Below are 24,404 nucleotides of genomic sequence, written 5' to 3'. Positions count from 1 at the left end.
GCTAGTCAGTGGTAGAACCAGGATTTGAATCCAAGCCTCGCTCCGTAGTCTCCTGCTCTTAATCTCTAAATTATCCTGATTCTAAACTACTTTAAACATTTCTAAACTTTCTAAACTGCTGCCACTATACTAAGACTAGAGCGAGAAACATGGATGTTGTCTATGCCTGTGTAAAGATTATAGTCCAGAGGAGAGACAATACACAAAAAAATACATCAATAAATATATAATTGCAAAGTGTGTAAAGTCCCATGATGGAAAAGTAAAAAAGAGATTGTAGTAGGGGAACCTGAATTATATTAGAGCTTTGGGGAATTTTCTCTGAAGAAGTGATATTTAAATAGAGACTAGAAGTTGAAAAGGGGAGGCAAAGGGAACAGCATGTAGGAAACCTTGGGGTGGGAAAGAACTTGGCACATTTGAGAAACTAAAAAGAGATTGGTGTGGCTGGAACATAGCGAGTAGTGGGAGAGGAAGGGGTGGGGCATAGGAAAAGAACAGAGACCTAGGCAGGACTATGTCAAGAATTTTGAATTTTTTTCCTAAGTATAATCAAAGGTTTTAAGAATGAGTGTTGTGACATAGTATGTGATTTTAAAAGATTACTCTGGCTATATCATGGAAATTATGTGGAAAAAAATGGGAAATTGTGGAAAATTCGGGAAGAGAGGAATTGAGAAAACTAAAATAGGATGTCTTATAGTGATCCAGGCAAAAGGTGATAATGTTTTGGATTAGGCGGTAGGCAGTGGAGATGGAAGGAAGCAGAAAGATTCAGTAGATATTTTAGAATTAGGACAGGCAAGATCTAATGGATTGGCTATGTGGGAAGAGGGAGGTGTCAAGTATGATTCTCAGATTTCTGGCATGAGCATCTGGGTAGATGAAGTTGCCATTTCTGAGATGGAAACATTGGAGGAGGAGCAGATTTTGACTAGAGTTGGAGAGTGGAATGAAGACCTCAATTTTAGACATGCTAAGTGTGAGTTGCCTGTGAAAACATACAAGTGAAGACATCAAGTAAGCAGTCTTTGAGCTAATGCTCAGAAGTGGTGCTGGAAATAAATCTGGATGCTTTTGGTATTTTGGAAGTATTTACAGCCAAGAAAAATGGATGAGATTACCTAGAGGAAAGATATGTGTAGACTGGGAAGAGAAGAGTGCTCAAGACTCAGCTCCAAAGAATCTAAGAGAAAATCCCAGAAATGGAAAGAAGAGCATATTTCAAGAAGTGATCACCTGTATTTTGTTATTTTAGCAACACAGAGATCATTGATGATTATAGCAAGAGTAATGTTGGAGGACTGTAGGGCCAGAAGCCAGATTGAAGTGGGTTTAAGAAATGGGAAGGAAGGAAGTGAAGATGGTCTGTATACTTTGTTTATTAGCATGCCTATCTCCCCATAAGAAGTAATAATTTTAAGAAGTAATATAATGAGGTCCATGAAGTTAGGAACAGTACCTTTTCATTTTTATGTCCTTGGCTGCCTAGCCTTGGTGTCTTGCCCGGAGGTTGTATTAAAGGAGAAAGGAGCTAGAGAATTAGGGTATTTGCAAGATGGTCAGAATAAGGATTCTCATGGCCTTTATAGGTGGCCTTACATACTTTTCAACTTTGCTTTGGTTAGCCTTTCTTTTTTCAGCTTGCTACCTAATGGCTCTTTGTATTTTGGTATTACTGGCTTTTAAAGTTCATTCCTTACACTTATTTTTTCTTACTGCTTTCCTATGGTTATTGCTATTGACGTGCTTGGTCATTTATCTTATCTCTTTATTCATTCACTTATTTATTGGCTCTTATTTCCATACCAGATACTGTATAATTTGACTCTAGACTTTGTTTTGGTTCTATTTTGTTTTCCATTTACATATTCTCAGTCTAATTGGCTATATTTAAATAATAGTAAACATTTTGGTTACCACTCTACCTAGAATTTTATATGATGACTATCCTAGGAATGGCTAAGCATTTTATGGCTATCGTCCCCACTGGTTCTCCTAGCATTCTTTAAGGGAAAAAAATGTTAAAGTAAGATTCACATAACACAGAATTAACCATTTTGAAAGTGAACAATTCATTGACATTTAGTACATTAACAGTGTTGTGCAACAGCTGTCTCTATACCAGATATATTTCCATGACTCAATAGTAAACCCTCTTTCCAATTAAGCAGTTTCTTTCATTCCTCCTTTCCATGAGCCCCTGGAAACCAGCAATCTGCATTCTGCCTTTATGGATTGATCTATTCTGGATATTTCATATAATGGAATCATACAATATGTGGCCTTTTTGTATGCATATACTGTAATTTGTTTATCCATTCAGCCTTTGAACACGTGGACCGTCTTCTTTTTGGATATCGTCAATCGTGCTACTGTAAACATGCATGTATATGTACTTGTTTTCAGTTGTTTTGGGTATATACTTATGAATGGAATTGCAGGGCTGTAGAGTATGATTTGAGAATTGTTGGCTGAGCTTAGATTGAGATTAAGAATCTCTTTCCTGTATGTTTAATTTTTTGAGGAACTGAGTTCTCCTAACTTACTGTTTTTATTATTTGCATTTTACTGATGGGATAATTGAGGTACAACATCTGCATCATTTTAGCTTCCTATAATCTTCGGAGCAAGTCAGTGATGGAACTGGGAATTTAAGACTCTTAATCATGTTCTTTGTCTAAAGTGACCCATTTAAAGCCATGTTGCATTTACATGAATCTGTTTGAAATAGGCTTCCTATATTTTATAATCTCTTGAAGGGATATTGTTCAGGTGGTGGTAAGCAGATGTTCTCTTTCCATAGAGGACAAGATAAGAGGGAATATGTTTTAATTGCAACAGAAGGGATATAGATTACAAATTAGAAAGAACTTCCTGACTACAAGATACTGGAATGTTACCAAGGGAGTTTGTGAAATGTCTCACCCAAAGACTTAGTAACTATCTTACTAGGATGATTTAGGTTTGGGCTTGTTAAGAAATAAGAGAAATGACAAAGGTGACTTGCTGAGGTCCCTGGTAACCCCAGAACATAGTTGTTTGATGATTAATCAGAACACTATTTTTGGCATTTTAATGAGTCTATTTTCATTTTCCTTATGAAGCTATAATCATAAGAGAGTAGGTGAACTGCTTAAGGTCTCCTGGTAAAATAGAAGATTAGCATTCTGAATCTTATGCTCAGGGATGTGTTCTTCATCATAAATGAGTCTTTTCATGGCTGTGTGATGTATTGTTATGATTTTCTTCCTGAACCATGGGGATCAAAGCCAACATTTGTAGCTCTCATAGAGTATGTGATTTGGGAGTTGTTGCTTGGTTTAGATTCGGACTGAGAATCTCTTTCCTATAAAAATTGATTTGGCTTCCTGTAATATATGTAGACATGGGACTGCATTATAAATAACAGACTAAGGTAATAGATTCTTAATGACTAGTTTAGGAAGGGCCAGGTTAAAATTGCTTAGGTGAAAATGCGCATGACATAACATATTTTTGGTTTGTGGTGCCTAGAGAAATAGAAGCCCAGAAGATGGGCAAATGAACATTAGATTCTGTTGCAGAACATTAACATAAAAATATTCATTAAATTCAATATTAAGTTGCCAGTTTAAATGCTTTGCTCAGGAAATGCCAAAGTTAAGGTTCTCAGAACAATATTAACTCATTCATTCGACACTTAGGGTCGACATTAAGGCATCTCGTAAGGGATCGCTTGTCTCTTATCAAAATCATGCTTTGAGGTCCATGGGTCATTGGCTGACTGGGAAGCTAAGCTGGGTGGAGATGTTACCATTGGTACCTTTAATGAAGGATTTATTAGGTTTGTTTATTTTAGTCGAGCTATGGGAGTATTTACTTTTTCATTTCCCTCCTACTGAAAGTATCATCAAATATATCTATTGAGCTTTCTTGAATTGGCAACAACTGTTACCTCTGCAGGATAAAAGAGAGGGGAGCCAACTTTTGAATATTTGCCATGCGCTGGGGATTTTATGTATGTTCCTCCATGTAATATTCATTACAAAACTATAAAGTGGATGGTGGTATCTTTAAAGAATAAGGAAAAGTAAACTTTTCTTGCCAAAGATTATATAATTGGTCAGTGGCAAAGCCGAGATGGAAAAGGCAGTCTTCTGTTTCAAGCTAGTGTTTTTGTCCAACTGTGTTCTTTGGAGGTACTAAGGTGGCTGTGAGAATAAGGAAGAGCTTTGGTTCTACCACTCTGCCCAGAGCAGGCTCAAACTTTGAATCTATTTTATATTTTGGTGTTTTCACATAAGGCTTCATTTGAAAAAAGGGTTTGCTTCTTAAGAAAGAAAGAAAGAAAGAAAGAGGAGAGGAGAGGAGAAAAAAAAAAGAAAAGAAAATCTGGAAGACCACTGAGGACTCCCGAAAGAAAATTAGTTAGAACAACCTGAAGATTGAAAACATGGCTAAATTACCTAACTGCCAGTCAGGAAATTGTATCAGTTTGAAGTGACTTGATTTCATGGCTACATTGTGCAATGCAGTTATTCTGTCCTTAGGGAGCCAAAGGATAGTAGGAAAAGCATGAACTCTAGAGTTGGATTTCTAGCCCCGACCCTGGGATTTGGGATACTTCTTTAAACCTGGTATGCACAGATACACAATGGGGGGGATGAGAGATGATATGTAAAGTGCCTAACTCATAGTAGATACCCCCAAAATACTAGCTATTGCTAGATGATGATGTTGATGGCGATTTTTTGAGTGTATTGACATTTCCCTCCATAGACAGGCAGGGATCCTAGAATAGCTCCCAGATGCCTGAAGATCCTCTGCCATATCAAGGTTAGGCAGTCTTTTACTTCTGTATGTGCCCATGATGGGTGCTTAGCATGTTTGTTTTTGATAGTTACTCTTTAAACTGCAGTTTAAAGTTAGCCTTTAAATTGTGAATGATTATTTATTCATGGATGCATGTATCATTGATGAAATGAGAAAACTTAAATTTCATTAAGTTCATTTTCATTAGAGTTAAAAGGAAGAAGCAGTTAATGGAAAGAAAGCCCATACAACGAGTTGAGAGACCTGGGCTTTTGTCTCAGAGCTTAGTGAGAGTCTTGTAACAATGGACATGTGAATTTAACTTTTTAAGATCTTATGTTCAAAACATTGTCTAAGTCACTTTTAACTCTGTACATCCATGATTTGACCAAAGAGGTTAAAGATACTTTATTTTCATTGCCAACATTTCAAAAAAAAAAAAATCACAGAATTATTTTTGGAGAAGGACCCTAATGCTGATTTGAGCTGGCAAGCTTCCATCCATACTTATTGAGCATGTCAAGGGCAGTGTTGTGTATAGAAGGACATTGCAGATCTTTGCCCAGGGATCAAGAAGGGGAAATCTGTGCCTTATAGAATATCAGAGCAGAATCGAAACTAAGAACAGTTGTAAGAAAGCTAATGTGAGAGGTTATCATTTGCTTTTGGGAGGAAAGATGGAGTCTTCAAACCCATAGCACTTTGTACTTCCTTGCGGGAAACAGTTGCCACATGTCAGTATGGTAGTTACAGTTGCAGTGTATTGCAGTTGCAGTCTGCCCACTAGATTGACAGCTCTTTGAGGTTGGAGGCCTTTTCTGTTTTTTTGTTTGTTTGTTTGTTTTTATCCCTTTGTCCCTGTCACCTACAGTAGAGCTTGGCACAGAATATAGTCCCCCTAAAATATGCTAAATGGGAAAAAAGTTGAATCAAAGTCAGCAGACTTATTAGAAAATGGCTTCTACCTAAATACACTTGTTAAATTTATTTAAACTCTTCTGTTGGCATGTGATAACATAGTAAAACCTGATAAAATAGAAAAGGCACTAGTTTTATATCTTTGAACATCAACTTAATCAATTACTGGCCGTTTGATCATGGGCAAGTAATTTCACATTGAGCCAGGTTTGTTGGTAAAATGGGAGTAGGGTGGAAGGGGTCTTTAGAGAAAGAGTGTATAAAACAGCATTTAATAGTGTTGGTAGCCGTTATTACAAATGGATGTTTTAAAAATTGTCAATAATATATTTTGTACTTCTGCTTGAAGGAGGAATATATTTTAATAGAAGTTTTTTTGCTGTGGCTTGAGTATGTGGGAGCATTATCCCCTCTTGCAGTTTTCTGTTGAAATCTTATTTAGCATTTCTTCCTCTGTGAGCCCACAGGAGTCATAGAGGGGGATGGGATCCTAGAATAGCTGCTGTTTTTTTTGCAGATCTCTTTAGGATGTTACTTCTATATTACACTCACTCTGTTTTACTCTACTGAATGCAGCTGACTCAGATTTTGTACATTAACATGGTAAACATTTGTCAGATTTGCCCCAGTCAGAAAATATTCTATGCCTGCCATCCTGCTTGGTGCTTAAAGATTTTTTTATTTTTAGTTCTCTGATATAGTGATAATATGTGAAGAAGGCAGGCTACAGGGTAATTCGTAGTATATATGATCCCATTTTGATGCAGAAAACAAACTATTACATGCATGTGTGTTTGTATGAGTAGTGAGTTTGCCTGTTTATCTCAGAGTGGGAGTGGGAGTGGGAGGGGTTGGAAGGGAAGTTGACCACAAACTTATAAGGAGCTCATGTTATGTTTTTTTAAAATTAAACTTTTGACTTTGGGATTATTGTAGATTTCCATACAGTCACCAAGAAATAATGTGTTTGAAAGATCCTATGTGGGCTTTCTCCAGTTTCTCCCAACTGTAACATTTTTACAGATCCATAGTATACACTATCACAACTAGGGTATTATCATTGATACAGTCAAGATACAGAATGTCTCCACAAGGACTGCTCTCCTGCTCTTTTATAGCCACACCCACCTTCAGATCATAATGGTCTGACAGAACAGTGGCTCAAGTTGCAAAAGCTTTGTGCAGACAATCTAGGGGAAATACCCCGGGGAAGGTGATTTACCTTCTACTCCCTCAATCCTATCTGTAATCCCTGGCAAATCACTGATCTGTCTCCCTTTGTTATTTCAGGAATGTTATGTAAATATAATCATATGGTATGTAACCTTTCGGACTGGCCTTTTTCACTCTGCATAATTCCCTGGAGATCATCCAAGTTGCACATATTGATAGTTTGTTTTTTTTTAATTAAAAGAAAAATTTCAATTTCAGTTGACATTCAATAGTAGTTCCTTTCTTTTTAATTGCTGAGCAGTATTCCATGGTTTGTTTACCACAGTTTAATTGTTTGCCCATTGAAGAACATCTGAATTTTTTCCAGTTCTTGGCTATTAAGAATAAAGCTGATATGAACATTTGTGTACATATTTTTGTATGAATGAAAATTTTTAAATTTCTCAGGGATAAATGCTCAAATGTACAATTGCTATGTCATATGCTCTATATTTCTTTTTTAATAAAAAAATGAAAAAATTAAAGGTAAAATAATTATATGGTTCCTTTTCAAAGTACTCAAACCCTACATTCTTGGTGCACATAACTTATTTTACCTTGATTTCTGGTGCTTTTCTCTAGCATCAAGGCAATAATGCTATAGTTTTCCTTGTCTCCTTCATCTGATGATCTGTGTATATATTAAAAATATTAATTAACACTCCCAACCCAAATAATGGTTAGCTATGGTGAAGTTAGCTCCTTTATAGGTGTTATGGAATTTGCCTAAGACTGAGTCACTGTGTTCTGACTCAAATTCATTTGGATTTATTCATTCTCCTCTCTATCTCCTGAATCAACTCTGTATAATTATGACCTTCTAGGTGTGAGGACACAAAAAGTTTTTTTCTGTATCCGAGGTTTAATACCTGTTTTATAGAAGCAGTATAGTATGTATATTTATTAGAGCATGCACTTTGGCAACTGAATTGATTTTGAATCCCCCATGTGGGCAGATCATTTAACCTCTCTAAGCCTCAGTTTTGTGATTTGTGAAATGGAGATAATGATAGTACTTATCTTCGTAGTGTCATTGTGAAAAATAAAAGATACTATGTGAAAAAGTGCTTAGCACTGCCAGGTGTGTAGCAAAGGTTCATTGAATGTTAGATAAAAATACTGCTTTAAATATGTTATATTCAGCCACTTGTCTTTATCAGTTTGTGGATAATTGGATAAATATTGGGATTTTTCTACCATGTACTTATAAGGATTTAAGATTGCTGTTATTTTTGAGATAAGGAAACTTACTTTGAATGCTACTTCAAATTTAGTCTTATATGTAATTACTTAAAAATGGGAAGTAATATTGGATTATATTTATTGTAATATTAATTTGTATGAAAATATTTTAAAGTTTCTCCTGGATTATTCATATTTTCTTAGGCTCATAGTCATAGAAAAATAGCAAATAATTCTAAACTATTGGTTTCCTCTCTTTAATCAGTTCCCCCCCAAAACATTATTTGCCATATTTTTTCCTATATTATCAGTGCTTGAAAGTATCTGTATTTCGTTACATAATCACATAAGCTTCTTGAGGGCAGGAATAGTCTAGAATAGTGCTGAGTCCATAGTAGATGTTCAGCGAACACTCATTGGTCGTCCATCATTGCTTTTGCATTCTTCCCCTCCTCTTAAGTGTTTTTTATTTGGGAAGGTGGAGAAATGGAATCCAGCTTCTAGTTGGAGCTTAAAATGACTAGATTCTTAAATCCAGTGTCTTATTTTGATTGGCTGAGAAATATGATTGGCAACGTGGCGGGGCATCTGGACCTTTTAGCATAAGAGCTCTACATTTAATAATTTGACTTCTTTTCCTGAAGTCTTGAGGGAAATTTTTCCTTTCCCTATTTTAGTCAGCCAAGAACCTGACCTGGGCTGACTCTAACATTGGAGAACACTGAGCACAGTATCTGCTGAGCCAAGGACTGGGAGTCAAGCTCTGATAGTATCTAAAGGAAAAGCCTGAATTCAAATTCTGCTTTGGCTACTGACTCATCTTGTGAACCTAGATGAATTTTTAAATCTCTTTCAAGTTTTGTTTTATTTGTCTGGTGAGTAATCTCATCTGTCCTGGGGCTTGTGAGTATTCCTAGGTTTACATTGTCAGAGCTTTTTACAGTACTGTTGCTGTGGCTTCCGGGGTTTCCAGGAAATGTTGGGAGCATTGTGGTACTCCAAGTGGGGAGAGTTGGACCCAAAGACTGTAGAAAACAGAAAGATGTGATCCTTCGTGATTTGGCTCCACTTCAGCCTTCTAAATACTGTTGGTGGATGAAAGATATGTTGTTGCAAAAGTCATTAGGCCTGTTTGCCTGAGGCAGTTGGGGTCAGTTCCCATTTCTGGGGTAAACTCTTTTTGCCTCTGAAATTTCTTCCATCAAAAGCTACCCATTTTCTTTGCTTGCTAATAGAGAATCTCTTGCCATTTTCATGCACTTACGGGTAGTCTTCCTGGTCATCTTGATTTTTGTTGATAGCTTGGGGCTCAAAACTTGAGCTTCATTTTCTTCTGAGTTTAGTGGTTTCTTCCTTGTTCTTCCTTGAGTTTTCAGCGATTCTTATGTTCTCAGCACACTGTTTTCCCCAAAATAGTTTGCAGATAAAATGTCATTTCTTTTTTTCTTCATTCTTCTGAGGTAAGTGGGAGTAAGGAAGATTGACAGTCTCAAATTTAGGACCTACGGCTTTCTGTTTCTAGTTTTGATCACACTCTGTTTTTGTGCACAAACTTTCCTGTGTTTTAGACGTTAGATTAATAATTGTCACTTACTTTAGGAAGCCCTAGTAAGCAAAATCTGTAGCAGAAAAACTGATGCTTTTTCTTCCTATTTATTATAATAGTAATTAGAGTTTATTTAGTTTTGTATCGTCAAAGCATTTTGTAAAGTTGTTAGCCTATTTGTGACATACCCTGTAGAGGTCTGCCTTATTCTGAGTTTATATATATAAAACATTGGGGGTGGCAGTGGTTATGAGAACAAAGAAATTCATTGCTTACTTTTCTCTCTGTAAACTTGGGCTGACAATCTTTGTACCAGGTACTTGATTCATTGTTACCTCTTAGCTTGACTTTCTAGATGGAGACCAATTATATTTTAGAGTATTTGTAATTCTGAACATAAAGCAGTAGAGGTACAGGTTTTCTTTATAAGCATTTTATTTCTGGGCTTTTGGCTTCTTGTAAAGGAACTGTATATTTTTTATTGTATTGGTTTTGATTCTGTCACATTATTTGCTTTCAGTCCATCAGGTGATTAATTAGAAGTACTCTCTGGTTCTGCTTCTGCAGTTTCCTTTGCACTCCTTCAGAACTGTTGGTGCCACACTTCGTGCAAACTTTCATTTATTGTGTACTCTGGTTATTGTTGGTTGCTAGCTTGGCTTTTACTTCGAAAAGAAGTAATCCTGCCTTGAATTTTTTGTAACCCATTTCTTCTAACAAACTCCAAGCTAGGAGTTTGTTATTATTCCTCTAAGGTAAAAAGAGGGTGTTATTACTTTCAGTTCATATGTGGAGGAAAACTTGAAATTCAGCAAGAGTGTGATTTGTCTAAGATTAAATAACAACTCAGTGGTAAAAATCAGTCATTGAAGCTTATTCTAAAGTTTTTTTTTTTTTTTTTTACCACATTTATATCTGCATTCTCAAGCTCGAAGAATATAATATCCCATATTCCCACCCCCGCTCTGAGAATATATCCACTGCCTCTGTACTTTGTTCTAAATATGCTATGTTTCAAATATCACAATAAAAAAGTCTTACTGCCATCTCTGAGATATGTATTTTTTTTTAGGTTTTGTGTTTTTTTCCCTCTGTAGTAGAATTGGGGATGGATTTGCCCTGTGCATACTGCATACTCTGTTGCCTGGACTTGTTGTAATTAATGGCATGTGCATAATGAAATGACTGGTTGGGATTAGGTTGGCAGTGATGCACTGTAGACTTGTAGAAATTGAATTTGTAACCTTGAACTCATTAACATTACCCTATAACTGGCCACATTCTTTTTTTTTTTTTTTTTCATCTAGATGTTTATGAGAGTTTGGGGTTTGTTTTGGGTTTTCCTCATAACTGGATATAAATACATAGTCATTCTGTTTACTCATTCTCTTCTATGCTAGGCTCTGTGCTAGCTAGGTACTGGGACTCTGATAGACATAGTTTTTGCCTTCACAGAGCTTCTAGTCTAGTGAGGAACAAAGAATCCTAAGAAGGAATTTTGCTGTGCAGAAACCACCTCTAATGTGTTTTTTTTCCCCCAGTACCACCATGCATTTCTTTAACTCTCAGCACATACTGACTGGGTGTACTACGATTTAACTCAGTTCTAACACTCTATACCTGGAGGTAGTGTCAGATCTCACAAATTTAAGAGCTTAGTCCCACAGAACTGCAACATCTCCCCCAACTTCAGATACCAGTCCCAAGTTCAGGTTGTCACCTATGCTTCTGATTGACCGGTGATAGAAAGGAGGTTCCCACGACCCCCTCCCAGGGTTCGATTAATTTGCTAGAGCAGCTCACAGAAACTCAAATTTTCCCATTTATTATAAAGAATACAGATGAGCAGCCAGATGAAGAGGTACATAGGGTGAGATCCAGAAGGGTCCTAAGTGCAGAAGCTTCTTAGGAACTGGGATGCATTATCCTCCTGGCATGAGGATGTATTTACTGACCTGGAAGCTCACCAAGTCATGTTGTTCAAGAGTTTTTATAGAGCTTAATTTGTAGGCCCTCTCCCACCCTCTTTCCTTTCCCAGAAGTCAGTGAATGAGGCTGAAAGTTCCAACCTTCTAATTTCTTTTTTCTGGTGCCCAGTTCCATTCTGATGCTCTCTAGGGGCAGTACCCTATTACCTCATTAGCATAAATTCAAAGGAGTCTCCTTATGAATGACAAAAGATACTCCTGTTACTCAGGAAATTCTAAGGGTTTTAGGTGCTCTGTGCCTGGAATGGGGAAGAAGACCAAATATGTATTTCTTATTATAAATTACAGTATCGCACCACCTCAGAATTTGTGGCCTTAACAGTAATGATTTATTATTTCTCACATTCTTGAATTCCAGGGTTAGAAATATGAGCAGGGCTTGTCTGAATGGTTCTTCTGCCCTTTATTGCATCAGTTGGGGTCACTCATTTATGTGGTGACTAGGCTGGGTTAGAGGGTTCAATAGGGTTTCAACTCATTGGTCTGGCACCTTTATAGTCTTTCATGGGGCCTCTGTCTCTCCAAGTGGTTCTTATCATCCAGGGCCTGTCTTCCTGATCACTCTCTCCAGCAGGACATCCTGAATTTCTTTTCAGCTTGATGGTTGGTTTCTAAGAGTGGAAGTAGAAGCTGCCAGGCCTGGCACTGGCGCACCATTGCTTCTGCTACATTCTGTGGTCAAAAGAGGTTAGCTCAGGTTCAAGAGGAGAGAAATGTGTTCTCATCTCTTGAGTAGCATGGGTGTAGGGTAGGAAGGAATTGATGGCTACTTTCCTTGGAGAGAATCTAGCATAGGCAGGAAAACTAAGTTATAGGGCATCCTGATTTGAGACCAACTTTGGCAGTGTGAGGAGGTCACTAGCACTTGTTTCTGTCATGTGAATGAGAAAGGATAGGCATGAGAATAACATGAAGACTCCTCTTTTTCTTAGTGTGTTTGGGTCATATTTCATATTTGACAAAAGGGTGTGCACAGGTTTGACAGAGTATGCACAATCGCATCCTCTGTTGATTATATATTTTAAGATTTATTTTCTACCTTGGTTGCTAGACAAAAGTAAATTTACTGTGGCATCTATCTCTATTTTCTGATAGGTAATTAGTTACCCATGATCCACTGCAGGCCAAAGATGTTAAATGGAAAATTCCACTTCACTTCATCTCGTGATATAGGCATTGTATCTCTTACCACAGAGACACTGTATTATCTCGCCAGGTATGCATTGTGTCATCTCACATCATCACAAGAAGGGAGAATATAGTTCAGTAAGGTATTTTGAGAGACATCACATTCACATAATTTTTTTACAGTATATTGTTATAATTGTTCTATTTTATTATTAGTTATTATTGTTAATCTCTAATTGTACCTAATAAAAGAGAATACAGTAGTTTATGGGTCTTGAAATAATGGAATAAAAAATAAAATAAACTTTAAATTTTTCTGTCTAGATTTAGCTACAGTTAGTGCTTTGGCACAACTGTAGGATATTCTTTAGTAGCGTGCATATAGTAGGTACACAATTCAGATAATAGTTGAAGTTTTTCTGCTTCCAAAAGTATTTGCCTTCAGAATGTGTTACCTGCTTACAGTTCTAGATTTGTGATGCTTTGCCCAAATTGCCCTGCCCCTCTCTGAGTTCAGTCTAGGAGTCAGGCAGGAGCTGTATGGAGGCAGGGATGATTGCTGGCTGCGGGCTCACATTTTGGACTTGGATTCTATATGATGTCATTTGAAGTGTCCAAAAATGCCTTGTAGAAAGTCCTATTGATGAAAACAAAGCTGCCAATTGTAAAAAACCCTGTGTATTTTATCCATGTAGAGTTTCTAAAGAGTACGGGTCACTTTTAGTACGGGTCACTAATGAAAGGCCTGACATTTTGTAGTTAGTTTTCTAGTTGTTGGGGGAACTTTACTTATTATGCAAGTGATCCTAGATTTAGCATTTAAAGGATTTTTTTTTCTTTTAAAGCATTAACCTTGGGCCAAGTCTTGTATGTTACGGGATGCATATTGGTACACATAGCTGGTTTTTCTCTTAGAATTTGCGTACATGGGCATAGTGATGTGGAAAGAGGTGCAGTTACTTAGATAGTCACGAGGTGATCGGATTCCATTTTAAGTCCCTTACAGGTCTAATAATAATTTTCTGATTCACACCCCTGGGATGCTATTGGAAGGGAGGATTTGGGGTCTAAATTATTAGCCAGCTTGCAGTTATACTTCTAAGTTGTTAGTTCTGTTTTTTAATTCAGTTTACTTATATACAGGTAGCCCAAACCTCACAAATATACTTTATTTTCCTGAGTACTTTTTACTTTATTGTCTGGTAACAGCCTTTGAAATGTTTCTGAGAAATCTGCTTCTCTTAAGAATTGTGGCATCTCAGGTCTCTGGGGTTTTAGTTGTCAGTATGGTGAGGGAGAAACCACAGTGAACTCCAAAGAGGATTGACTAATGACAATAATAACAGCAACAGTGTGGATGCTCTGCCACTCTTATTGGAGCCTCACAACTACTTGATGAAGCAGGTCCTGCGATTTCTGTTTTACACAGGCAGACACTAAGTGTCAAAGAGGTTAAGTAACTTGCTCATAGTCTTTTAGCTAGAAAGTGGAGCAAAATTGCTGGCATAAGATGATCAAAATTACAAGGGGAACCTGTAAATTCAACTTTTAGTTCCCACTGGGTTAAGGCATACTTCAGAGTTTTTTGTTTTTGTTTTTAGTAGTTGTTAAGTATATTATGTCCTAGAATTAAGCAGAGAAAATTGTTCAAGGTGATTTACCTTCCTATCTTTTAAAGAGTGATTGTCATGTTATGGAGTGGAGGGTGAAAATGGAGACCAGTCTTGGCATTTGTGTTATGTAGCATCCTGTAGGTTCTACTTGAGGCTTTTGGTGATTGAGGATTGAGTCTGGAGACTGTAATGGCATCACAAAGACTATTCCTGGCACCATTTGTCTCAGTCTGGTTTCAGGGACAGATTGGGAAACTTGTTTCTTCCTCCTTTTTAAAAAGAAGAATGAAAAACACTTGACTGTCACTTCCTTTTCAGCAACAGGCCTGTCTGACTTCAGTTTGATTTAGCTCCTTTTGTTCTTTATAGAGAACCAAGTAAAATCTCTTCTCAGGTGACTGTAAGGTGTTTATCGGGAGAGAAGTTCCTTATCCTTTTAAAGAAACAGCAAATATTTTTCTTCAGACCAAAGAAAAACTGCAGTTGTTTACTCCCTTTGAGTAAGTCATGTACTCAGACTTTCTCTTGTTTGAACTTTCAGTTTGTTTAGGTCCCTGGGAATTGATAGACAAGCTCTAGTTTTTTAGTTTTTTGGTAATTGGTATTTATAGCAACGCTTTCCTCTTCCTTTTGATTCCTTTACGATCTTCAAGTTGCATCACAGTTTTCTGAATCATATGATGTTTGTGACCTATATTTTCTTTTTCCTCTTGAATTGCATGAGGTCAGAGGTCAGATTAAAAAATTCTTTTTGGAATTAGATTGCTGTTGTTTTTACCACATGTTATAAGATTATAAATGGTTTAAATGTATTTCTCTGAAAATACTTTTATATTGCACTGTTAGAACAAGGGGCACTCAAAACTCATTTCTTCCTAAATTCTCTATATTAGGTAAAAGAATTATGGGCTCAAAAAAAATTACTGACTCAGTACAGAGTTAAGGTGAACTAATGGGGGCTGGTTAGTTAGTATTAAGCTTTGTGGCAGTTTCACTTCTAGACTTTTGGTCCTAAACCATGAGTTGTCAGGGTCACCAAGGAGATTATTTCCTTCCAGTTAGTTCATCCAGTGAGTTTGTTTATTCAGGCGGTTGGCTTGTAGCTTGTTGACATTGTCAGTGTGTACATATTTATGTCATGTACTCATGAGGAATGAGAGCTATATCATGAAGATACAGGCTAGAATTTGTTCCTTTGTCATTTCTTAGGGAACTATGTGCTGTATGTGACTCGGAATTTGGAGTTGTGACTTTCGGTAGAACCTATCTGACTTTTTAAACTTTAATATTCCAGGGAGAAAACTCTTTTCTGCTCAGGCTATAAACATTTTCACTTCTGTCTGTATTAGAATGCATCTAGTTGTGTACTTTTTAGATTGTAGCCTTTCATGAAATGTAAAGAGCCAATTTGTTGTTTGACTTTTTACAAGAAACATTTATTCTTAAATTTAAAAAGTAAAAAGAATACTGCCTTTTCCAATTATTAAATCACCTAAAGTGCCACCACCCAAAGATAACTGTGGTTAGTATTTTTTATATTTTATTTGTATCATTATTCTCCAAGATCATTTTTAAAAACAAAATTAAGATCGTACTATGTATGTAATTTTGTATTCTGCTTTTTTCACTTAACATGCATTTTATTACATCATTAAACTTTTTAAAATAAAAATAAATTTTTAATACATAATGCATTTCAAAAATAAAAATGACATAAAACAAAAACATAGAAATCTTGCTTCCATCTTTGTCTTCTTGTCCCTTCAGCCTGTAATAGTGACTGTTAATTTCTCCTCTTATTCAGAAGGTGGCATTACTATATATTTTGTTCTGTACCTTATTTTTTCTCCCTCTTAACAATCATGGAGATCTCTTGTCGTCAGTACCCAGAGGATCTTTCTTATATAGATTAGTCCTCAGTCCCTTTTAGATAGACACTTGGGTTGTCCCCAGTTTTTGCTATTACAAACAAGACAGAAGTAGTTATTAAAGGGGAAAAATAAGCATTTACCCTGCTTCAGGTTAAGGGAAAGTTCTTTCCAGAAGAATGTCAGGTGATAAATGTAGAAATAATGATGAAATTAAAAAATCAACATTTTTTTTGGTCCCCAAATGAACTATTTTAAGAAAGAAGCATCAATGATTGCTAAACTAGTAAGAAAAAGGATGAAGAGGAACAAGATATTCACATGGTGCCAAATGTTAGCCACAGATTGCTAATTGTAGAGGGGGAAATATATACCTTTATAAAGAGAGCTCTCTCTGGCCGTATATACTCAACCAAATGATCATGTTTTGCCAAGTGATTACATAAGTTACCAAGTCCTGCTAAGTGGGACAGTCTGAGAATATATGCCACCTGATGTACTGCATCATGAGGTACATAGATAACATCACCTATGAAGCATTCTGCCAGAAAACAGTTAACCTGAATCTAATCAGTATTTTAGACCTAACCTTCTGTTTACAGGAAATACAAGGAATAGAGAAGCAAGCTAAATGGCACTGTGAAGAAACAATTAGACAAAACTAGAATGCAAGACATTCTGCAAGTCAGCTGTCCCAGTGTTTTTGAAAAGCTTGTGTTGTAAATAAATCAATAAAGAAGCAAAACCAACCAAAGCAAAACTTGGAGGCCATTCTAGAATAAAAGAGACTAAAGAGATATAACCCAAAGTCATTGCTTGAGTCTTGAGTGAATTTTGGCATGCTTTTTTAAAAAGCCAGCTATTAAAGACACTTTTTGGACAGTTGGAAATTCAAATGAGGACTGAGTACTGGAGGATAATAGGTGTGATAATGATATTGTGGTTATGAAGCCCTTAATCCTAGGAGGTGCATAGTGGGGTAGATAGGGTTAGACTGTTTGGATGCCTGCTGAAATTGCTCAGAAAAAAAAAATTAAACCCCATATATAGACATATCTCTATTTGTGGACATAGATAAAGCAAATTTGATAAAATATTAACAATTCTTGAGTTCAAATGGTGACTAGTGTGTGTTTATTCTACTATTTTTAAAAGTTGTCTGTATATTTGAAATATTTTATAATAGCATTAAAGAAACAGTACTGCAATGAATAATATTTACATACATATTCTTTTGAAATGCCATTTTATTGGGCTGTGTATTCTATTGTATAGAGGAGCCACAGTTCTTCAATTGTACATGTGTATATTTTGCTACTTGTTGACATTTTAGTAGTTTTATTTTGTGACAGTTTTATATCCTTAAGGCTTGTGGTAGATGAGATAAAGGAACTAAAAATATTTTTTTCTTTCCTCTTCTATCCTCTACTCTGGAACTTTAGTGGAGGCGAGAGAAAGAGTGAGAAAGGTGCCCCAACGTAGTCCTTAGGCACTTGCTTTTAGATAGGAGATAGAATAAGAACCTACCTCAAGTAATAGCCTTTTAAAATCAGTAACCTGTCCTTTAGTCTGAAGGCTGCTCGAGTGATAAGGAGAGGTGTCAGTGACTAGGGAAGAAGTGTGGCGTGGAATGGGAGGGCTGGTGTTTGCTTTGTTTTTGACAGGTTTTTAGACTTTTTTATTAGTAGCAAAAGTTCTTCCTGCCTGATAAAATAATAACAATAACTTTTCTATATGAAGCTGAGCTATAGAGGATATGAGAGGAATTTAAGGATGAAATATTTTTGGAAGAAAAGTTCTAGAAGGGTCTTTTCTGAGAAAGTGTCATTAAATATGAAAAGAATACTTTCATCTTCGCTAGACTCGTATTTGCAGTGGGAAGCTTCTCTGATTGTAGAATACACGTTCTTTAACACTGATGTCTATACCTTAGATTTCCATGAAGACACCTTACAAGGACCTGAATGGCTTCATTTTAGCTGCTTCAGCGTGTGGAGCTCTTGCTTGCTCCTTCTCTTCCTGTGCCTGGTGTGACAGTGGCTACTGAGCGCCATGAAGGTTGTTCCAGAGAAGAACGCTGTCCGGATACTCTGGGGTCGAGAACGGGGCACTCGGGCCTTTGGAGCCCAGCGGCTTCTGCAGGAGTTGGTGGAAGATAAAACCCGGTGGATGAAATGGGAGGGCAAGGTAAGAAAAATGGTTATTTTTGACATAGGTTTGTAGGGGTGACAATAGAATAGGGTGTTAGATTGGGTTAATGACATAAAGTTGGGGTATAACTTATTTTGTGTAGGAGAACTGATACACTCTCTAACTTAGAGAGTTATTTACTTTTTAAAACAAATCTGGAAGAATTTATGGAATACAAATATCTTTCTTTTAGAGTTAGATGTTTTTCATAAAGGTAATTTAGATTTATCTCTCAATTTGTAGCTTGATCATTATGTCCAGGTTTTTTTTAAAAATTATGGTAACATTGGTTTATGATATCCAGTAAGTTTCAAGTGTACAATTCAACAGTAAGGCACATATATATTGCATTGTGTGTTCACTGCCCATAGTTAGAATTCTTTCTGTCACCACATATTTGACCCTTTTTACCCTATCTTCCCCCACCCCGCTCTGTTAACCACTGGACAATAGACAGAGAGTGGCGGAGTGGGGTGGGGGCGGTAGATGAGGTAAACTCTCTGTTAACCACTAGTCTATAGTATTCACAGTGTCCAAACTTACACTGTGAATACTAATCTAGAATGGTTTATGTGCTTTTGAGATAGAGTGGGCCATGGTTTATGAATAATGAATTTTAACTTTCTTTTTGTTTGTTTCCCAGAGAGTAGAACTGCCGGATAGTCCACGCTCTACTTTCTTGCTGGCCTTCAGCCCAGACAGGTACCGGTACTTATCTGTAACTTAACTAAGACTTGTGATATCATTGCTTTCTGTATATTTGGCCTACCTTGATCTTCCAAGTCAATGAACAGAGCTTTCCCAATGTATCAGAAAGGGAGAGAAAGTAGATGAGCAGTGCTAACTGTAAATACAATGGGAGTAAGTGAAGGGAACTATGACTGTCGAGGATCAAAACTTGGGAAGTTTCTCGATAACGATTCTTTGCCTGTGCAATGCAGGCCACCAGTGGTGTGATAGTTTTCCGAGCTAGAAAAAATGTTCTCCGAAGAGGATGATTGTCATTTGGGGACAGTGTGGGGAAGCCAAAAGCTTTTAAAGATTAGACTATATCTGTTGTTTATAATGACCAAGGTGTAGTTTTTTTTTTTTCATGCTGGTATTGGGACAGTACCAGTTTACTCTGTTGTTCAAAGCTGATAAAGTTTGTTGCCCTCCCAGGACTTCACATTCACCTCCTGCCCTTTGATTCCCTAGGACTCTTTTAGCCTCTACCCACGTGAACCATAATATCTACATTACGGAGGTGAAGACTGGCAAGTGTGTTCATTCTCTGATTGGACACCGTCGCACTCCATGGTGTGTCACTTTTCATCCCACCATCTCAGGCCTCATTGCTTCTGGATGCCTAGATGGGGAGGTTAGGATTTGGGATTTACACGTAAGTATTTCCTTTTCTTTGTATTCTTAGTGTAGAGATTCATTTACCATTGGGTTCTTAACTCTGGAAGAGAGACTAGCCAGGTTCTTAGGGCTATATATGAGTAAGTGGTGTCATTGTCCCCTTAATTGATAGCAAGCCTAGCTCATAGTCTTCCATTCTATGATGAGCACCCTATTTCAGGGGTCCCTAACCTCTGGGCCAGGGACTGGAACCAGTCTGTGGCCTGTTAGGAACGGGGCCGCACAGCAGGAGGTGAGTGGGTGAGCCAGTGAAGCTTCATCTGTATTTGCAGTCGCTCCCCAGCGCTAGCATCATCACCTCAGCTCCAGCTCAGATCGTCAAGCATTAGATTCTCATAGGAGCCCCAGTCCCTGGTGCCAAAAAGGTTGGGGACTGCTGCCCTATATACCTATTCTTTCATCTGCCCATTGTGACATAGCACAGGAGGCTCTAAGATGTGTTCAGGATGGATTTTTGTTGTCTTAGAGCAGGGATTGTACTGTACTCTGATCATGATTGTCAGAGCAGTATGCTCCTTGTCCTGGTGACTGGCTAGTGGGTTGTTTTGCACCATATCATGTACCAAGTTTTCCCAGGCTTCAGAAACAGGAACTGTGCTGATGCTTATTGCTTGTAGATTGTAGATGAGTTGAAGAACTGTAATATTTTTTCTGATAAATTGGTGACACTGTCAGATCACTAATTTTCTACATTGTTTTGCAGAGGACATATTTAAAGTAGGCCCTACAGTAGTCATTTTACCTTAAAGGATCTTTCTTGAAGTCAATATCCCAGTTTGCTGGTAGCTTGTGACCTGATAATTTTTGGGATTGGTTTATTCATAGGGTGGCAGTGAAAGCTGGTTCACAGATAGCAACAATGCTATTGCCTCTTTGGCTTTCCACCCTACGGCTCAGCTCCTGCTGATTGCTACTGCCAATGAGATCCACTTCTGGGATTGGAGTCGACGGGAGCCCTTTGCTGTGGTGAAGACAGCTAGCGAGATGGAACGGGTCCGGTGAGTGCTGTGCCCACCAGCGATGTCTGGCATAGGACTGGTGTGGCAGAGATCATTTACACTTGCTATTATCTCAGGAGACAGATTGTTATTCCTGATCAGGGCAGGTTTTTATTCCTATGGCTCCTCCTTTTTAAGCAACTGGCGAGTCATCTGGGAAGCAATTCATTTTGTTCATTTTATCTGTTCATTGTTGGCCTCATCTTCTGGTCTGTAGACTGGAGTTGTTAGAATCTTTTTTAGGTTCAAAACTATCTGGGTTTGAGGTAGAGCCCCTTCTTTGAAAAACCTGAAAAGTCTTTAGGTGGTGGGTAGCTTGATGAGCAATTGCTCCTCCTTGGTTATCTGTGTTTACCAAACTGGAAGATGGAGATTTAAGTATGCATCAAATCCGCCAGTTGATATTTACTTAGCCTTCCAGATCAAAACACACATTGCCTGAATTCAGGTTATTGCATTGTTTTCCTTTGGTTCTCTTGGTTTTGCAGTTGGATGTAAGCTAATTTTCTAGTCTCAGCTATCAGCTATGTTGCTTGATGCTGAGACTGTTCATTGTCACCAGAACTTGTGCCTCTTGCCAGTGTAGTTGCTACGTGAGGGAAGAGCTGAACTTGTGGCAGAGGATGGGAGCATTCTATGCTTTACTGTTATGATGAGCTCTTAGATATGAGCAAATGTGTGTTTAATGTTCCTGGGATGGAAGCTAGATATTTTTTGAAATTATTTTTGTGATACAAATTCCCTTATTCTGGCAAGTCTGAGGAGGTAACAAAAAGTGTTGAGCTTTACTATTTTAATCTGTTTGAAAGTTTTGGAAGTCTCTAGAATGAAGTGGATCTGGATAATCCCACAATTACCAGTAAAGATTGCTATAAATTTGAATACAGGTGTCCTCTTCTCAGTTAACATACTCTCTCTATGTGTATATGTGTCTCTTCTCTTTTCAGTCTGGTGAGATTTGATCCTCTTGGACACTACTTACTCACAGCAATCGTTAACCCCTCTAATCAGCAGGTATGTTAGTCAGCAGTTCCAACTCCATCTAAACTGTGGGTTATTTTCTAAACCAGTGTTCTAATTTTGATTATATTGGACTTTAATTTTCAGTGCACAAGTGTTTCTTCCCAGTCCAGATTCAAAATTAGCTTCAGACTGTGTATTCAAAGTTACAGCCATAATCTTGACAAGGGAGTCAGTTTTGAAACCCCAGAGTGATTGCCTCATTAGAAGTAAACAGGCACTGCTGGATAGCTTGTCATTCATGTGCCTCTGGCTGGTTAACATTTTGCTTTCCCTCACTGCCTCCATGTCATGGAGATGCCTTTTATAAGAGAATTGGTTTGCCAGATGTACTTATTCAGAAATGTTGCTAATTGGAAATGAATAATTTAATGCCATATGATGATTCTGAATCTGAAGCCACAGTTCTCAGTGCTTCAGGGCTAGACTTGTTGCTTATCTGTGAAAATTGTTTTCCTTGGATGATATCAGTAGTTTTTCTTTGATTTACCTGGAGGTTCTACTTAACTTCCTTGCTCTACCTCCCGCCCCACCTTGGTCCACGTTGCAGGGTGATGACGAACCAGAGATTCCCATAGACGGAACAGAATTATCCCACTACCGTCAGCGTGCCCTCCTGCAATCACAGCCAGTTCGCCGGACACCTCTCCTCCACAATTTCCTGCACATGCTGTCCTCCCGCTCCTCTGGCATCCAGGTGGGAGAGCAAAGCACAGTGCAAGATTCTGCTACCCCCTCACCCCCACCGCCTCCCCCTCAGCCCTCCATGGAACGCCCCAGGACTTCCGCTTACATCAGGCTCCGACAGCGGGTCAGTTACCCCACAGCTGAGTGCTGCCAGCACCTTGGGATCCTGTGCCTTTGCAGCCGCTGCTCTGGCACTCGAGTTCCTTCCCTCTTGCCACACCAGGACAGTGTTCCCCCTGCTTCTGCCAGGGCTACTACCCCTTCCTTTTCTTTTGTACAGACCGAGCCCTTCCATCCCCCGGAGCAGGCCTCGTCAGCGCAGCAGGACCAGGGCCTCCTGAACCGGCCGTCTGCCTTCAGTACAGTCCAGAGCAGCACTGCCGGCAACACCCTCCGCAACCTCAGTCTGGGTCCCACCCGTCGCTCTTTGGGAGGCCCTTTGTCTAGCCACCCTTCTAGGTATCACCGAGAAATAGCTCCTGGGCTGACAGGATCTGAGTGGACCCGGACAGTTCTCAGTCTGAACTCCCGCTCTGAGGCAGAATCCATGCCCCCGCCCAGGACCAGTGCCTCGTCCGTGAGTTTGCTGTCCGTGCTGAGACAGCAGGAAGGTGGCTCTCAAGCATCTGTGTACACTTCAGCTACAGAAGGGAGAGGTTTTCCCGCTTCAGGGTTGGCAACTGAGTCAGATGGAGGGAATGGCTCCAGCCAAAACAACTCAGGCAGCATTCGCCATGAGCTTCAGTGTGACCTGAGACGCTTCTTTTTGGAGTATGACCGGCTTCAGGAGCTGGACCAGAGCCTGAATGGGGAAGCCCCCCAGACCCAACAGGCCCAGGAAATGCTCAACAATAACATTGAACCTGAGAGGCCAGGCCCCTCCCATCAGCCCACCCCACACAGCAGTGAGAACAACTCCAACCTGTCCCGCGGCCACCTGAATCGCTGCCGTGCTTGCCACAATCTCCTGACCTTTAACAACGATACCCTGCGCTGGGAAAGAACCACACCTAACTACTCCTCTGGTGAGGCCAGTTCATCCTGGCAGGTCCCCAGTACCTTTGAGGGCATGCCATCGAGTGGCAGCCAGTTGCCACCTCTCGAGCGGACTGAGGGCCAAACACCCAGCTCCAGCAGGCTGGAGTTGAGCAGCTCTACTAGTCCGCAGGAGGAGAGAACTGTGGGAGTGGCCTTCAACCAGGAGACAGGCCACTGGGAAAGAATTTACACCCAATCCAGCAGATCTGGAACTGTATCACAGGAGGCCTTACATCAGGATATGCCTGAGGAAAGTGCTGAGGAAGATTCACTCAGGAGGTAAGCAGGTGCTTTCCTGTCTCCTCCGGCATCCCTCACTTTCCTCCTTAGGTCTTTTCCTTCAGTCCTATAGATGTCGTGGCTGGATCTGGAGTGTTTGGGACCCACGCATTTGGTTTGGACCTACCTAGCTTCCATCGCATCTTCATGGAAAACCTTGTTCTGGTGGCAGAGAGACGATAGGGCCTAGCAGAATGAGTCAGTCGGATCTGTTAGCTTCTTTTCTGGTTAAACTCAGGTGACCTTTAGCCTTAAAGGAGAGAGTATAAATGAGATTAGAGAGGCATAAGGAGGTAGAACCATTGACTTCCTCTGCCCTGCCTTTTGACCTTCTGAAAGGGTTGTATGTTCAGGACTAGTTACTGTGATATAGGAAAATGTCCCAGTGTACCTATAAATTAGTAGTGAAAGAGAGCCCTGCTTGGGACAGGTTAGTGTATTGGTTCTTGTGTCGCTTTGTGTTCACCTCTTAAATCTTATCTTTTGGAACGTTGCAGCCTGACAAAGAGAAAAGAAAATAGTACATATGTATATCAAGG

The 24,404-nt window shown here is 38.9% G+C and overlaps 1 protein-coding gene across 9 annotated transcripts in view; it reads left to right on the top strand.

Annotated features, from left to right (window-relative positions):
* Nucleotides 1–24,404, top strand: part of AMBRA1 (autophagy and beclin 1 regulator 1) — a 147,658-nt gene that overhangs the window by 6,095 nt on the left and 117,159 nt on the right. For 3 of the 9 annotated variants that reach the window (XM_023528723.1, XM_023528724.1, XM_023528725.1), the window contains exons 1-6: nucleotides 18,302–18,436; nucleotides 19,083–19,141; nucleotides 19,637–19,820; nucleotides 20,669–20,841; nucleotides 21,789–21,855; nucleotides 22,412–23,865. In XM_023528723.1, the coding sequence (XP_023384491.1) occupies nucleotides 18,302–18,436; nucleotides 19,083–19,141; nucleotides 19,637–19,820; nucleotides 20,669–20,841; nucleotides 21,789–21,855; nucleotides 22,412–23,865 (2,072 nt within the window). Of the gene's footprint in view, nucleotides 1–12,735; nucleotides 12,857–18,182; nucleotides 18,437–19,082; nucleotides 19,142–19,636; nucleotides 19,821–20,668; nucleotides 20,842–21,788; nucleotides 21,856–22,411; nucleotides 23,866–24,404 lie in introns of those variants that run through there. The other 6 variants (XM_023528727.1, XM_011356918.2, XM_011356916.2 and 3 more) reach the window with 5 other exon arrangements.

This window comes from Pteropus vampyrus, unplaced genomic scaffold, assembly GCF_000151845.1.
Source record: "Pteropus vampyrus isolate Shadow unplaced genomic scaffold, Pvam_2.0 Scaffold31, whole genome shotgun sequence".
Lineage (NCBI taxonomy): Eukaryota > Metazoa > Chordata > Mammalia > Chiroptera > Pteropodidae > Pteropus > Pteropus vampyrus.
The sequence above is the reverse complement of the archived record's forward strand: the minus strand, read 5'-3'. Positions and strand labels throughout refer to the sequence as shown.